General features: G+C 42.2%; 1 protein-coding gene across 1 annotated transcript in view; it reads right to left on the reverse strand.

Moving 5' to 3' along the window:
- The window catches only part of HMCN1 (hemicentin 1), a 286027-nt gene that overhangs the window by 21296 nt on the left and 247794 nt on the right, over positions 1 to 16937 (reverse strand). Inside the window, exons 82-93 of the mRNA XM_060233046.1 lie at positions 16507 to 16697; positions 15214 to 15427; positions 13969 to 14103; positions 12723 to 12913; positions 12045 to 12126; positions 11003 to 11272; positions 9706 to 9876; positions 8972 to 9142; positions 7562 to 7732; positions 5859 to 6029; positions 4653 to 4823; positions 2923 to 3093 (exon numbers count right to left, since the gene is read on the reverse strand). Coding sequence (XP_060089029.1) covers positions 2923 to 3093; positions 4653 to 4823; positions 5859 to 6029; positions 7562 to 7732; positions 8972 to 9142; positions 9706 to 9876; positions 11003 to 11272; positions 12045 to 12126; positions 12723 to 12913; positions 13969 to 14103; positions 15214 to 15427; positions 16507 to 16697 — 2109 coding nt within the window. The remainder of the gene's footprint in view (positions 1 to 2922; positions 3094 to 4652; positions 4824 to 5858; positions 6030 to 7561; positions 7733 to 8971; positions 9143 to 9705; positions 9877 to 11002; positions 11273 to 12044; positions 12127 to 12722; positions 12914 to 13968; positions 14104 to 15213; positions 15428 to 16506; positions 16698 to 16937) is intronic.

Genomic DNA, 16937 nt, shown 5'->3' on the forward strand with positions numbered 1-16937 from the left:
TTATTTCCTCTGCCTTCCCTTTCTTCTTCTTGCTTGACCAAAACCAATAAATATTGGGGGTTTTAATAAAAAGAATAATCACACAAATGACACCAGCACTGAAAGTTCACTGCTGCATTGCTGAGCTTCCCTGCTTTAAAGATACAAGGCTATTTGGAATGATCTATCCTGCAAAGTACCATCTATTTATTGATAGTGGCATTCCAAGGTCTCAAAGAACCAAGCCAGTCCTAGCTACTGGGGAATATGCAGGGCCCACTACTTGCTGAGGGGCTCTTGGCACCCCACTAGGGCTGGATTGAGGGGTGAGAAGAGGGGGTGCTTGCCCCAGGTGCCACTGGGGGGAGGAGCACCAAATTGGGTATGGAGTCCATTCTATTCTATGGGCTCATAAGATAGAATGGGTCCATAAGAGGGTGTCATTTTTTAATTTTGTCTCCCCTAAAAAAAGTGTAGATCTGGTCCTGCACCTCACATATCCCCAGCAGCCGTGGTAGCACTCTCATCCTCCTCAATGGCAGCAGCACATTTTCCCATCTGCCACTTCTGCAGTAGAGGCAGTAGCACATGCACCAATCTATGGTGGTTGCGGCAATGTATGTACATATCTACCCTTTCCCAATCAGCAGTGCTCCTCCTCACAGGCAGAAAGAGTTCCTCTTCCTCTCAACACAGCAAGCTGCCCTGTATGGCAGGTGTCAGACCCAGAGGCAAGGAAAAGACAAGTATAGTTCAAGATCTTTATTCCAGCATCATAGGCAGATACAGGCATTGTCGGAACTGGCTATCTCGCCAGTTTCTTGCTCTTATAAACCCTTGCTCTGACCGTTATAATTCAAGCCAAGTGCGCCAAGCTAAAGTGAGGATTTTCCGCGGGTTCCCTATTACTCTCTCATCACCCCTGGTGCTTGTTATCACCTCTTTGGTGGTATCTCCTCCAGCTCCCTTGACCTTGGTTGCATAGTAACTAGCCAGTTCCCAGACATGCCAGCCTCCCTTCAGATAAGCAGCGAGAACGCTTCTAGCCAGCATAGCAAAGCACAAGCGTTAGCATTGTATAACTTGGATACATATGGCAAGGGGAACAAAGATGGGGTGACTCTTGACAGGCAGGCAGAGAGGAGGAGATGAACTTGGCTTGGGATATTAACAACTAAATTCCTGAACATTTCTCCTCCCTGCTCTAATCAAACTGATTACCGGGCTTTTTCTTTTCTTTTCCTTTTTTAGCAGGAATGCAATCCCTGCTGGCTTGGTGCAAATGAGTTGCTGCTGGGCTTTTTCTACAAAAACACCCTGCTGATTGCTATGTGCCTTGTACCTCTGTATCTGGAGTTCCTTCTTTACAAGACTCCTCCCACCTTCTGACTGGGATACAAGGACTCAGAGATCTCCATTCTGACTCACATCTGATGAAGGGAACATTGGCTCTCAAAAGCTCATACCTGAGAGTCTTGTTGGTCTCTATAGTGCTACTGGATTTGAATCTAGCTGTTCTGCTGCAGACCAACATGGTAACTCATTGAAACTAACCAAATTCTTGTTACTGCTAAGTGGTCAGTGGTGGTCAACCCTTGGCAACTGAATGAATGAAGGTGCTGAAGCTGGGCCCAGTCATAGGCAAAGGCTTTTCCGATTTCTCCAGCATTCACTTAACCAAAGTTAGCCAGGGTGGGACTTGATGAACTTGTGAATGCAAGGCATTATGGTGTGACAACTCCATTCCTTTAATCCAGGCCAGTGTTTTAGACTGTCCTAGTCTACTCCAGGACTTCACGAACAGGGAGAAAGGAAATTGTCATAACAGCTCCACACAGAGAAATAACCTGAGCCATGAAACCGTATTTCTGTTTAAACCAATGTTGCCCCTTTATTAAGGACACAACAGGCATTGCTCTGCTACTGAACTACAATATCTCCCCTAGTGTTCTAGCTTAGGGCCAAACCTGACATTGTAAGAGAAATGGAACTGACACTGTTCCATTTCTCTTTACTATCATTTCCTGGTAATTTCTAGGGGAAACGAGTAGCATGACCTTACTTTGCCAACCAATTATATGTGGTGGTCAAGGGGAGAGACAATGTAATGCTAGCATGGCACACATTGTTTGTATTAGGTGTTATAATGGCGGCGTTAATATTTAAAGCCTGTCATGGCCTAGGACCCACATAACTGAATGACCATCACTCCCCATATGCTCTTGTATGCTAACTGATGTCTTCTGGTTGCTAGCTTCCAGTTGTCCTCACAATTAAGGTGGTCTGCCTGGCATCCACTACAGTCCTACCATTTTGTAGAAAGGGCTTCCCAAGGAGGTGAAGGGGACACCATCTTTAAAAGTTTTTAGGAGACATTGTAAGGCTGTTTTATTTGTAAAGGTTTTAATGAGGTTTAAGCTACAGGCATATTCTTATTAGGTAATAAAGAAGGGGAGAATGTTGTAAGCCACTCTGGGTATCCATTAGTGGAGTATAAATGAAGTAAATGAGTAATGAACAAATAATAGGGTGTTTACTGTACATTTGTATGGTTAGCTTTGAAATTGTTAGCTGCCTTGAGTCACAAGGGAAAAAATGAGGAATAACTAATAAATTGAATAAATAATGAGGAAAGAGTAAGAGAACTATCTTGAAAAAAAATCAGATTCTTGTGCAATAATACCTTTGATATAAGACATCTTTGCACAGTAGAATGTCAAAACTCTATTAAGGGACATAAGAGATGTCCCTTGGACCCTGGGCAAGAAGTTAGAATCCTACAATTTCCATCAATCCTATGTGACATGATATTAGAAGAGAAAATCAGCAAATGGAGCAAACCAATTATAAAATATCCTAAGCCAGATCTATCCATTGTTGAATGAACAGTATTTTTCTCTTTTGATTTGTTTCTTCGTAACTGTGACTCTTGGGTCTGCCTACCTGGACAAGTTAGGACATTACACCTGGATATCTGTGAGCTGTCTCCAGGGCAAGGACGTCCACTGTCGGATGGGGATGGATTATTGCACAGACGTGAACGGGTCTGCTCCCCCCTTCCACAAGATGCAGAACATGTGCTCCAAGGTTGCCATGGACCCCAGTTACCATCCACTGTAAATCAGTACACAGAGTTGGTTGAGACAAGAATTGACCATGTCACCACTACTTAATAACATGAATGAACAATAGATGTATATGTATAATCCAAAAGGTATAGGTAAGTTTGGCCTAAAACTGGAATCCCTCTTGCTAACAAGTATTAGAGAAACACGGGCTGCAGAAATGGGTCTAGACCCTCAGGTTAGTCACAGAGTCCCATCTACTGGATGAAAAGCCTCCATAGAGTTGCTGTTTAGTACCTACTTCCAAGACACATGTTGCGTGGGTGCTATACACACCACCTCTCTTTGCATGCTCATTGAAAAGACCAGCAGAATGGCAAAACAATGTAACTCAGCATTAGAAAAGACAAAATATTGGGAGAATCAGAAACTCTGCCTCTTCCTTTTCCAGTCATGTGACAGTTTGAAGACCCCAAAGCTACTGAGACAGGTGGAGGGGCCAATTGCACTGATGCCTTGCAAACAGCTTTAAGTGAGAACAACTTCAAGTGAGGGCAAATGTACTTGCAGTACCTTTTAAAAATCTGTTATCAAAATAACAAGCAACATGAATTTGTAAAGCTCAAAAAACATGTGACAATTGCATACATGCAGGGCTTTTTTTGAGCAGGAATGCACAGGAACACAGTTCTGGCTGGTTTGGCATCAGGGGTGTGTGACCTAATATGCAAATGAGTTCCTGCTGGACTTTTTCTGCAAAAAGCCCTGTGTGTAACAGTGGTGGTGTCAGGGGGTGTGGCCTAATGTGCAAATGAGTTCCTGCTGGGCTTTTTCTACCAAAAAAGCCCTGCATACATGGGTCTTCAGATATGGATTTGCCCCCCACCACCACCACTGGAAAATGAGGGTGTGAGTCCAAGTGCCTAAAGACCAGGTGTAGGGATGTTTTTCCTACTTAAGTTCCAACAGCCAATGTAAGCCCAATTGGAAGAAAGGAACTTGAGAGGAGGAGCTACAGAAGGCAGATTAAAAGCAGAAGGAGAGATCAGCACAACGGCCATCACCCCTTTGTTACAACCTATTTAGATACAACTGGGACAGTCCCATATTTGTGGGTATGTGATCATGCAGTTTAGTCCCCAGAGGTTTGATAACCCACTGGTAGGGCATTTTCGCACTCACCTTAATCAGCAGCGACCCCCTCTTCACCGTGCAGGATCTGCGCGGATTTCGCACTAATTGCCGCGGAGCACCCGGAATAGCCGGAAAGTCCCGACACTTTTGCGGCGCAAATGGAAACCGCCAAAAACCAGTTTCCGTTTGCGCCGCAAAAGCGCCGGGACTTTCCGGCTCTTCCGGGTGCTCCGCGGCAATTAGTGCGAAATCCGCGCAGATCCTGCACGGTGAAGAGGGGCATTGCTGCTGATTAAGGTGAGTGCGAAAACGCCCGTAGAGACCTTAACATTTCAGATCTATCAGGCCTGATGGTGCCTACAAAGAGTTAAAGAGGACTTTCTCTGAAGGGTGTGTACTTTTGCTTATCATTATAAATAGTTAAAAGTAACAACAGATTTATTGCTTGACATGTATGCAATTAAGGTAACTTACCAGGACAGAGCTCTGTATTACATCTCTGTATCTGTGTATCAGCACCTGTGCAGGCTCTTCCTCCATTGAATGGACGAGGATTGTCACAAGTCCGGTATCTCCTCATCTGACCACCATTACAAGTTCGGCTGCAAGTTCCCCAATTGCTCCATGGGCCCCAGTTACCATGAACTTGAAACAGAACATTTTAAAGCAGTAATATTTACAGTCTGAAGACACAAGAGACACTGGAAAGTCCAGAAGAATAATTTTGCCCCTTGCAAAAGAAAATATGTGTATTATGGAAGACATACTGCTTTGTACTCCTGCTAATATGTGCTTTACTTCAGGGTGGGAAATTTAAGATGTTTTTCATACTGCATGTAGCTTTACCCCTTTTGTATGTAAACAATGGTCGTTTTCACACTCACCTTAATCAGCAGCGATGACCCTCTTCACCGCGCAGGATCTGCGCGGATTTCGCACTAATTGCCGCGGAGCACCCAGAAGAGCCGGAAAGTCCCGGCGCTTTTGCAGCGCAAACAGAAACTGGGTTTTGGCGGTTTCCGTTTGCACCGCAAAAGCGCCGGGACTTTCCGGCTCTTCTGGGTGCTCCGCGGCAATTAGTGCGAAATCTGCGCAGATCCTGCGCGGTGAAGAGGGTCGTCGCTGCTGATTAAGGTGAGTGCGAAAACGACCAATGTGGCTTTTGTAAGTAAACCCATTTTGTTGAAGGATCAAGTGGGTAGACTCATTTGCCCACACTGCAATACTGATGGTAAATATTTCTGGGGTCAAATTGAATAATATTATTGCAATGCACTATGGAATGATTTTGCTGGTGAAAATAGGAGTTATGGCAGCTTATGACAGCCACTGCTATAGAAAAGGAATGCTCTGACCAATCAGCATCTCTCCTCTGAGAACGGGACACAGTCCCACTCTTCCCTCTTTCAGTTCAGCCATGTCATAAAATATAGCAATATAAAGCAACTCTCAGGTGTGTATATTAACGAAACATATTTGAATCACATTTCTGTAACTAATCTTACAGCTGGAAATAGGTAGTAGAGAACTTTCTGGAAATTAGTGTTTTAACTTCCCAAAATACAGCATGGGAGCTATCATTTGATTTGGCTTCTATCGGGCACCAGGTAAAGACTAAAAGGTGTCTCTGTTCCGCAGTCCTCCTCAGTACCCCATAGCTCCAAACCTAAAGGTACTTACCAGGGCACAAGTCACTGTTACAAAAGTCTATCTGTATGTCGTTTCCTTCACATTTGTGTCCCCCATACTGTGGAAGTGGATCTGAGCAGTCTCTTGTTCTCTGTCGAGTGCCACCTCCACAGGATACTGTACAGGCAGTCCAACTGGACCATGGAGCCCATTTTCCATTCACTGGATACAGAGTATATAATTTACAAACTTTTATGGTTAGTGCCCACAAAATCCACATCCTTTCCCATCACTAAAACATTAGTTCTGTCTGTACTCTAGATAATCACACTGTACTGCAAGAATAATGAGAGCCAATGCGGGTATAGTGATTAAAATGTTAGAATCAGCCTAGGGAGATCTGGATCCCCACTCTGACATAGAAGCTTGCTGGGTGACCTTGGAGCAGCCATATACTCTCAGACTAACCTACAGAGATCCAAGTATGAGGATAAATATGGAGGAGGAGAGAATCACACGTGCTGCCCTGATAGCTACATATGCAAAGTCAGAATCTAAAGGGTGATTTCTCCACGAGTGTATTATGTCATTTAATTTCTCTATTGGTTTCATTATCGGTTTAATATTTATTTATATACATTAGTCACTTTTCTGCACAACTGCCCCAACACAATTTAATATAAAAATGATTCTATTAATTTTATTCTACTCATAAAACAATCTGCTAAAATACAAAAAATAGCAACAAAAAAGTTGGTGCTCTCAGTGAAGTTATTGAGGACGTGCTGCTGTCAGCTAATGCATAAAGTCAATCTACTGAATCTTAGTACATTTGAAGTTTCATTGGATGATGTGAAAGCTCTATTTGTGTGTTTGGCCGGTAACGGGTCATTCACACAAACAAGTTGTCAGTCGCTTAAAAGCATGGGTGAACCAGCTGAACATGTCTCAGGCAATTCTACAGTAAGGTATAGACATTATATAACACTCTCAGGAAGAGTTCACAAAGGTGGTAAAGGAATCCCCTCAAGCTGAAGACCTCCCAGGTTAAAGTCTTTAGGATCCATTTATACATTCAGTAGAATCACAAGTTAAAGCTTTTCTGAACTACACCATTTTTGAATACTGCTCTATGGAAAATACAAATAGGGATAGGTATGAAATGGGAAAGTTTATGGTTGGTGGCCAAACCATGAACCAAACCAGGAGGTTTGTTCATGAACCAAACATTTGGTTTCAGGGCAGAAAGCCCAGAAAGTTTACATAAAACCCAAAAAACCCCCTGAGTAATGGGACAGCTTGTTCCCCACCACTCAGCTGTTTCAGGCTGTTAAGTGCAGTCTAAGGTTTAAAGGGACTGCAGATGTCAGCCCCATGCCACTCAGTTGTTTTGGGCTGTACTGCACAAAACAGTCCAAAACAGCTGAGTTACAGGGAGTGCCTCCCTACCACACAACTGTTTTTTGGGCTGTCTTCAGCAGTCCCTTTAAAGTTTAAGGAACTGCACAAGACAGCCTGAAATACCTGAGTACTTCCCTGCCACTCAGGTGTTTTTGCAGCTTTTGTAGGGAACAGAAAGTAGGGGTTTAAACACACACAGAGAAGGTGAGAAGAGGATGTTTCCTTTATAACCTTCTCTGCTTTAAGGGGTGTGTGTGTGGCTTATATTGGTCAGTCTTTTAAAATGAACTGAAGACTCTTTCTTGAAATGCCAGAGTACTAGAAATACATAATGCATGAAACCTGCAACTTACCGGGACAGTCTTGCTTACTGCAAACCTGCATCTGTGCATCAGGTCCATCACAGGAAGAGCCATCAAAAGATGGTGGCGGGTTATTGCATAATCTTAGTCTGGTATGAGTTCCTTTGCCACATGTTTCACTGCAAGATCCCCAAGGAAGCCAGGAACCCCAAGCACCATTAACTAGAAAATAGACAGATTTTCAAGTCTAAATAGAACACTGTATTCTTTCTTAGGAACAACAGGTTGGATCCCAAGGAGTTGCACTGCTGAAATAATTGCACTTCCTTTAGTGGAGGATGTATGTATGATTTTTGCCATGCTTCCTGTTGTGGATCCATGGTTATTTATTTAAAATATTTATATGCCACTTCTTCAGAGATCTGCTCTAGGTGACTCACAATGTGCAAGATAAAATCACAAAACATAATTAAAACCACACCCCTGTGCTTCTTCGGGGTGGGGTCTTCCAGAGCTGGCCCTAGGGCAGTGCCCTAGGCAGGTCTGCTGCCTCCTACCCTCCTTCACTGCCATCCTCTGCAGTGCTGCTCTGCAGCACCACACCCCATCACTTGCACAGCAAGGGAGGAGAGATGGAAGTGGGGAAGGTGACAGGAGAGTGGGGAAGCTGGTGTAAGAGTGGAGAAGCTGGCATGAGAGCAAGAAAGCCAGCATGAGAGTGAGAAAGGTGGCAGGAGAGCAAGATAGCTGCCATGAAAATGGGGAAGCTGGCATGAGAGTGGGGAAGGAGACACAAGAGCAAGAAAGCCAGTGCAAAAGCAGGGAAGACAGCACAAGAGTGAGAAAGCTGGCATGAGAGAGGGGAAACCAGTGCAACAGCAAGAAAGGCAGCGCGAGAAAGTCAATGCAAGAGTTGGGAAGGCCTCTTCCAGTCACGTGGAAGGGCGCCCAATACAGCTGTATGGCAGAGAGGTACCCTAGGCAAATGTCTAATTTGCCTAGTAGAAGGGACAGCCCTGGGGTCTCCTAACCCCTGGAAACAGAGTTTTAGGGTGTTTCGTGAACTGTAAAAGGATGGAGAGGTGGGAAAGTCCTGTTTTGTGAACCTGGAGCCAACCCTTTATATTTATTGTTTTTTAATAATAAGTAGAAAACACAAAAGACATTGTGATTAAAGTATTTAACAACAGTGAAGTTGGCTTTCTGTGCAAATTATTCTTGTGATTCCTGCTACAATTTCTCTGTCATGTTGGGTAATTCACTAATTTGTAATCTATACGAGTTGATTTCTTTTTAAGAGAAAAAGAAATGTAAATGTTTAGTCTTGTGTTTGGCTTGGAATGTAGCACATAATCGAGGTTGACAGAACAAAGAAATAGAGAATCAACAACCTAAAGCAGAGAAGAGAATCTACATGACGGCTGCTTCAAGCCCATCACTAAGATATTTCTATAGCCTCACCTGGACAAGGCCTAATGTTGCACATGATTGACTCTACAGCATTTCCATCACATGACTTTCCACCATGTTGGGCTGGAGGGCTGCTACAAGTTCTGGTCCTTGTCTTGTTACCTTGTCCACAGGTTTTAGAACACTCTTCCCAGGAACCCCACCCTGACCAGTTTCCATCCACTAAACAAAACAGAAAAAGAAATATAACATTAACAAAGACTACAACACATATCCCAATAGTATAGATACCTCCCTCTGGACTGACATTACTGTAACAAATTATTCCCATTAATTGTTGCCCATATGAACAAAACTGGATTCTGGGTTTCTGATACAGAACATAGCTATATACTACTACATTGAGACTGCAGTCCTAAATATGTCTATTCAAAATCTCTGACCGATTCCCCACTAGCCTCGTCCCAGTCTCATGCTCCTCTTCTCTGTGGGGCTTCCGTCCAATTTTGCACAAGCTGCCCCGGGGGCTGCAACTCACTCTGCCTCTTTCGCGTAGCAAGCAGAAACCGTTTTTTAGAAGATCTTGCTTGCTGTGCAAAAGAGGTGGAGTGAGTTGCAGCCCTAGGGCAGGTTCTGCAAAATCAGATGGAAGCCCCACGGAGAAGAGGAGCATGAGACCGGGACAAGGATAGTGGGGAATCAGTCTCACTCAGCACTATTCACTGGGATATATGCCCAGGAAAGTGTTCTTAGGATTGCACTGAAAGGTACTTAATACAATTTACCTGGACAGGGTTTATTCTGACAATTACGTATCTCAGAATCAGTCTCCATACAGTGTCGTCCACCATTTGCAGGGAAAGGATTGTTACACAGACGGATCCTCTTCTGCACACCTTGACCGCATGTTACACTACAGGGCTGCCATTCCAGCCATTCAGAATATCCGCCATGCACTGCAGTAGAATAATTGCAATTATTTTAGTTAATAATTTATTCCATAGTCAGGCATGTGCATTTTATTTCTTCTTCCCTCTTTAAAAACCAAATTAATTAATTGGAAAAAGTGCTGGATGTCTCAGCCATTGTTTATTTCAGCACAATCCACCACTGCATTGTGATCAAACAAGCTGCATGCTGGAGACAAGCCCGCTCATTGAGAGCTGACTGGCTGACAGCCAATGCTGGGCTCAATTCTCCAATATCATCCTTGTTTTCCCCTCCCTGCTTATCACACAGGCACAAATGGCTCCCTAGGTCACGGATGGGAGCCTGTCTTGTCTGGTATATTTCAGCACAACACAACATCTAATGGAAAATAGTCAGAACAATGCTGGATTTTTTTTTTGTTCATTTTTAGAGAAGGAGAAAGAAAAAGACAGATGTACACTATTTTAAAAAAACTGGAAAATCCCATATTGAAAAGTTGGTTTAATGGTTTGAAGTTGTTTGATGTCATCTTTGAACTCAAGAAGGCTTGACCTGGGCTACCTCCTGGACTGCAATAACATGTACAATGTTCAGTGCTTCTTAGGAGAACACTGGAATACAAATGATTGATGGAGAAATGTGACTGCTGTAACTGAAAAAGCAGTAAACCTAAAACCTAGTCAGGTTTCCAGGATAATTCTGATAGCTGAAGTACATATTTTCTTGAATTAAAATTGGATGCACACTTCATTCTTACCCTTGAGAACGTTTTCTTTTAGAGTACAGACAAGGAAGAACAATACACTGTTCTTCCTTGTCTGTAGCTGATTCTCTGTGCTGGGAGACAATGAATGACCCAACACTACCTAATGAAGATATGTGATACTATCATCTGCATCTGGAGGACGTTGACTGGATGCAGATCTGTGAATCATGCAGAGAATGGTTTAATGGATTTATTTCTTGCAGCACAGTACTGACCATCTTGTGGAACCCAGTTTGTAAATTACTGTTCTAGAGCACGACTAGTAAATAGGAAACATGGCCTCTCTTTATTGGCCTTGCTTTGCTTGATAGCATGCAAGATTTTGAGTTACCAAAAAACTCCTCATTGGACAGAAAGAAAAGGCAGCATTAACTCCCAGCACCAACCTTGAACAATGACAGGCACTTTGACAAGGACAGAACCCATGAGGTTCCTAGCCACGCATTCATATTCAGAAGTATCCTCTTTCTGCGCAACCGCAATACGCAAGGAGCCATTAGTCAAAATGATCATTCGGTCCTGACTGAGGAGAGGCCAGCCTTGGCGAGACCATTCAATGGTTGGAGAAGGTTCTCCTGCCGCTTGGCAGTTCAGCACTACTGTGGTTCCAGCATCAACAGTGGTCTCTACTGGTTCAATTGTAATAACAGGCGCACCTAAGAAAAACAGAATGTTCCCACTTGCTGAATATGGCAATAAATCACTAAATGTAAAGGACCTCTTCCTTTTTTTTAATGTACTCCTTCCGTGGTGTGCTCAGTAATACATAAACTCTAAGCAATAACTAAAAATATAACTGAAATCTTTCTGAATTTTGACAAGCATCTATGACTTTATATTCCCAGTTGGACAAAAAGGCCCATTTGCAGATTTCAAAAGATAGCCATAAGGAGTGAGGGGTGTGTGTCAAGAAGTAAGGGGAGAGTGACAGGAAAAGAAAGTATTAAGCAGTTACATCCACATTTCCAGTATTTGGGAGACATGGAGCTGTTCCCATTGGCAGCAGAGGATAGGACTCACAATAATGGGTTTACATTAAGGGTGGGAAGGGACTGGCTGGATATTAGGAAAAACTTTTTTACCATAAGAGTTTTTCAATAGTAGAATCAGCTACCTAGGGAAGTGGTGAGGTCCCCCTCGGTTTTTAAGCAGCAGTTGCAGAAACCCTTGTCAGGGATGCTCTAGGAGGTTGATCCTGCATTGAGCAGGGGGTTGGACTAGATGGCCTGTATGGCCCCTGCCAACTCTGTGATTCTATGATGCTATGACAACCCATGTTTGCTAACATAACATGTACTTCCAGCCTGGGTTATGAAGTCCACTAAGTGGCCATTGGCAAGTCATTTCTTCTGAATTTGGCATGCAGTAAGTATGTCCAACTGTAAAAATCACAGTGCCCAATATTAAGAACATAATTTTATGGCTCACTCTGCAGTGTTAGGGTCACACTGTGTTCCACCACACCAACATCATTTGAAGCTATACATGTATATTCTCCAGCATCTTCATTCTGAAGTAAAAACAAGCATATTACAAGATAAGTAATCAGTCTAGGCTGAACTCCCAGTGTACACTGTGACACACCCACCTGTGGCTCAGAAATAAGTACTATGCATCAGGTAAGAAGAATGAGTTTGCATAATATTAACAGCAGAAATGTCCACTGTTTGTATGGTGCCACAGAAGTGGTGGAAAGAACTATCAAGTTGCAGTCAATTTATGGTGATCCCATATACTAATATTTTTACAAACTAACATTTTAATGCATATCTTGGAAGTTGCTAAGGTGTACTCAATCCCCTCTGTTGTCTATTTGTGGCACCATATAACTGCTCTGCTGATAGGAATGGAACCATCAAGTTTGCTCTTAGGAGGAGTGAGAGATTAATAAAGGAGATGTTATGCCAATTACAAAGAATAAAACTGTATTTTATTTTTAATCCATAGTCTCTTTTGTTATGAATACAGGGCTATTCCATTTATGCAGCTCTCCTGAGCAACCTGGATGGAAGGTGGGATGCTAATGTGATTGATAAATCAAGTAGGATTAACTAATTCAATTACCACACACATGTCACATCACTGCAGATATGAATAATGACTTACTACTGTGCCATAGATGGCAAGGGATCCATTAGCAAGTTGTCTGATTCGATTATTGATTTGAATAGCAACTCCTTTTTTGCTCCACTGTATTGTTGGAAGTGGGTCTCCTCTAACTTCACAATTGAGAACAGCATTGCCTCCCAGAGGCTCAATCCGACTGGAATGATAATCTCCCATGAAGACAGGAGGTTCTGGAGGGGAAAAATGAACAGAAATGGAGATCAATCAAAAAATGAAGCTATTTAGTACTACTAGTAGTAGCAGCAGCAGCAGTAGTGGTAGAAGATGATGATGATATTGGATTTATATCCTGCCCTATACTCTGAATCTCAGAGTGGTCACAATCTCCTTTACCTCCCCCCCCCCCACAACAGACACCCTGTGAGGTAGGTGGGGCTGAGAGAGCTCTTATAGCAGCTGCCCTTTCAAGGACAACTCCTATGAGAGCTATGACTGACCCAAGGCCATTCCAGCAGCTGCAAGTGGAGGAGTGGGGAATCAAACCCAGTTCTCCCAGATAAGAGTCCACTACACCAAACTGGCTTTGAACTTGAATTGAAAAGAGTAAAAGGTAATGACAAATCTAGATGTTTGAAAGTTAATTTAAAACTCACAGGCATGAATTTTCAACTTCAGTGTTAACACTGAACCTTAAAACTAAATTCCTGTTCTAGGATCCAGCTATCTACTGGTGGAAGGTGCTTTACATGCAGATTCCATTATGTTCCTTGCCCCTAGAAGTCTTTTTAGAGCTTGGGAAACCTATCATACAGGTTTAGGGGTGCACTGAGGAGAACAGGGTGGAACTGCTATCTCCTCTCATCGATCAGTGCAACCATTTGCAGACAGAGGAGAAGATAGCAAGTTCATGGCAGCCCCCAACCCACAAGGCTGTCTGAGAAACTCAGGGATCATTGCTTGAGGATCACAGTGAAAAAAGCCACTGAAAGAAAGGGGATGTGGTACAAATTCTTACTCCTTCCATTGACAAGATGCACTTCCAGGTTTTGTGCATTTCTGAGCCTTTCAACTATTTTGAATGTAGGAGAGTCACACAATTTAAAATTTATATGAATTTAGTACTGATTTGTCCAAGAAGTTTCAAATCCTACTGCTGATAGGACCAACTATACACTTTGTTTTTGCAGATGAAAATTTGTTGCCAGTATTTCCCTTTATTATTGTCCGATACAATGCCAAACTGAAAGTCAATTAAATGATTCCCAAACTTACCAGTAATACATACCTTTAACATACACAAATCCTAGAGCCTTGACTGAACCAACAGTGTTTTCTGCTGTACACACATAGGTACCAGAGTCTTCTTTAGACACTCTTTTGATAACAAGTTCACTGAGTCCATTCACATCATCATATTGTGCTGGCAGGACATGAAAAGAAAAAGAAAAACAAAATTATAAGCCAACTTCAATCATAAATATCCAGGTTTGGATGTACAGTTCCTCCTATGCTACTTTGTGCTAAAGGTCTTCAGTGGAGGTCAGGTCACTGTCGAACACACCTTCTCTCTGCCATACTGTGTTTCCTGTTCTTCATACTGTATTTTCTGTTTGGGAGTAGTTTTACTAGTTGTCCTTCAATTGCTGAACTCTTTTCTGAGGGGGAGGGGTGGACCTACACCTGACCGTATTGTGGCTACAAGAGTTAACAAGATATTCAGTGGTTTAAAAGTTTAGATATATTAACTTTTTAGTGGTTATTCCAAGCTGTTTTAAAAGGTTTTGTTACTTAGGTTGATTTTCAGGTGATCCTGAGCTAAAAAAAATCATAGAGTCTCCTCCCACCCCAACCTCAATTTTGTGTCACCACTCACTGTCCTTTGAGAATTTGCTGTTGCTTCTTTGCCATGCTAGTCAAAGGAAGGTTTTATAATGGACACTAGGAAACTAGATATCTAGGTGTTAGCTGCTTCCCACCCCCACCCCCTGCCTTCATCAACAAGTCTGTCCCTACAGAATCGACTCACTCTGCACATCGGCATCAGAGATTTGGCAGGGGCTGTGCTGGGACTGCAGAATCAAGGATGTACAAAGAAACTGGTCCACTGTTTGCATACTAAAAAGCTGCAACTTAAATGTTAACTGCCCTACGCATTTTGAGTTTCTTTGATCACGTATATGCTTCACTATATACACACTAGGTCATGTAAAACAATGGCTTAAGGAAACTACCAATGTCACTTTTCCATTCTGCCTACTAAAGAACTATGCTATGTAAATCAAAAGCTTGCAGCTTCCTTTGCCAAGCAGAAGCTGATCCAATGACAGGCAATAACCTTACCCAATTTAGGTCAGGAATGTAATACCCTCTATCAAGTCATACACACAAGACAAGTAGCTCCCAAAAGGCACATAACAATTCTGCAGCAAAAATGCAGTCAGTCTAGAATTACCGCTAATATAATATAATATACTGTCAGAAATGTTAAAGTCACATCATAAGCATAACTAGTTTCCAGGGATTTGCTTACCTGGGATAATATTGTTGTTAAATGTCCATGTTATTTTAGGTAGAGGAATTCCAGTTGCTTTACAAGTTAAATGAAGACGTTCCCCTGTATTTAAAGCTATGTCTCCAGGTAGTTCAATAAAGGTTGGGAGCACATGGACTGTCAAACGGACAGTGTAGCTGTCTTCACCAGCAACGTTGCTAGCAACACAGGTGTAATTACCAGAATCTTCAGGCTGGAGGCAGGAAAAAAGGCTTTTATAACCATCATGCAACATAGTGTTTTGTATTCAAGGGGCTTTCAAAGACATGTGACAAATTCATACTTAGATCTGAATTGGTCAAATTATGAGATAGGAATAGCCATGGTTTTACTTCTGCAAGTAAGCAGGGTAAACATGATTTTTGGCAAATAAAAAACCTAGAAATGCTAGAGAAACATCTTCTAGCATAACAAAGCTTTAGGAGTTAATTAGCTGGTTCTTCTAAAACAAATAGACTAGATAGTAAATGGCTTAGATTAAAGTCTTTGTTCTGAACACATTTTTAGGACTTGCATGTTGTTTCATATTAACTTCATGCTACGTGGTCACCAATGTCAACATGCCCATGGACTTGCATGAAGATACTGCTGAAAAGGAGTTCTTAACTTATATCATATTAACCTCATGCTATACATTCACCAGTGTTAACATGCCAATGGATGTGAAGATATTGCTGTAAACGAGTCCCTGACTTAAAAAACCAACATGGTGGCTTAAAAAACCAACATGGTGGCTTAAAAAACCAACATGGTGGCAGGATCAGAACTAAAGATGAACATGCCATGGAGATGTTGATTCTATGAACCCAATTCTCATGCACTGAAGTTGACAGTCTGTTTCTCAGTTTGGAAAAGCAGCTGATTGGAGAGATTAAGCATGAAGAATCTGTGCTATGTGAGATTCTATCTCCATAGGATCTGCACACAGTAGACCCCTCCCCAGTAAGATTATTGATTAACTGAATGACCTGTCGGAAACCTATAGCAGCACTTTGATTTCCACCCCAAGCAGATGGAGTTCCAGCACTACTGAGCTCCAGGTTTCTTATGATCTCTGGGCAAGCAAACAAACATTCCAGGTGACCACCAAACAATCTACTCAATTGTGTAGGTTGACATGTAGTATGTTCCTCTCCACTAGGCAATGCAATCCACATTTTCCAAAATTATTTTAAAACCATTTTTTGAAACACACTTCCCCCCTCCAGGAGAAAAATAGGTCAATTGCTTCCCCCCTCCCTCCTGGGTATCATTTATTGAATGGATGCTTACCACAGCATTGTCCAGAATGAGATTTCCATATTGTACAGCTGTGTGTTTTCCCACTGTGCTTTTTAAAAGAAATCCATCTTTCTTCCAGTTTATGGATGGTGTTGGGATTCCATCAGCAGGGCATGGTAAAACAACTTGTGAATTTTCAGCCACCGAGTATTGGTCCTCTGTATTGTGTATCTTTGGTGGGACTGCAAGAACATATATATTAAAAAAGACTAGATGCATTCCATAACCTATCAAGCTTTTACTAAGTTACAGTATTGAGCAATATGCATCACATTCACATCCCAGTGTTAAACACCATTTAGCCTGACCAATTTAATTTAATGGGCAAAGGCATTTCAATGATTGTTGTACTGTTTTGTCTAAAAGCCTACATCTATGTAGACATCATTGAACATATTATAATAGGGAAAGGACACATAGTT

This window comes from Heteronotia binoei, chromosome 2 (assembly GCF_032191835.1).
Source record: "Heteronotia binoei isolate CCM8104 ecotype False Entrance Well chromosome 2, APGP_CSIRO_Hbin_v1, whole genome shotgun sequence".
In the NCBI taxonomy this organism is placed as follows: domain Eukaryota; kingdom Metazoa; phylum Chordata; class Lepidosauria; order Squamata; family Gekkonidae; genus Heteronotia; species Heteronotia binoei.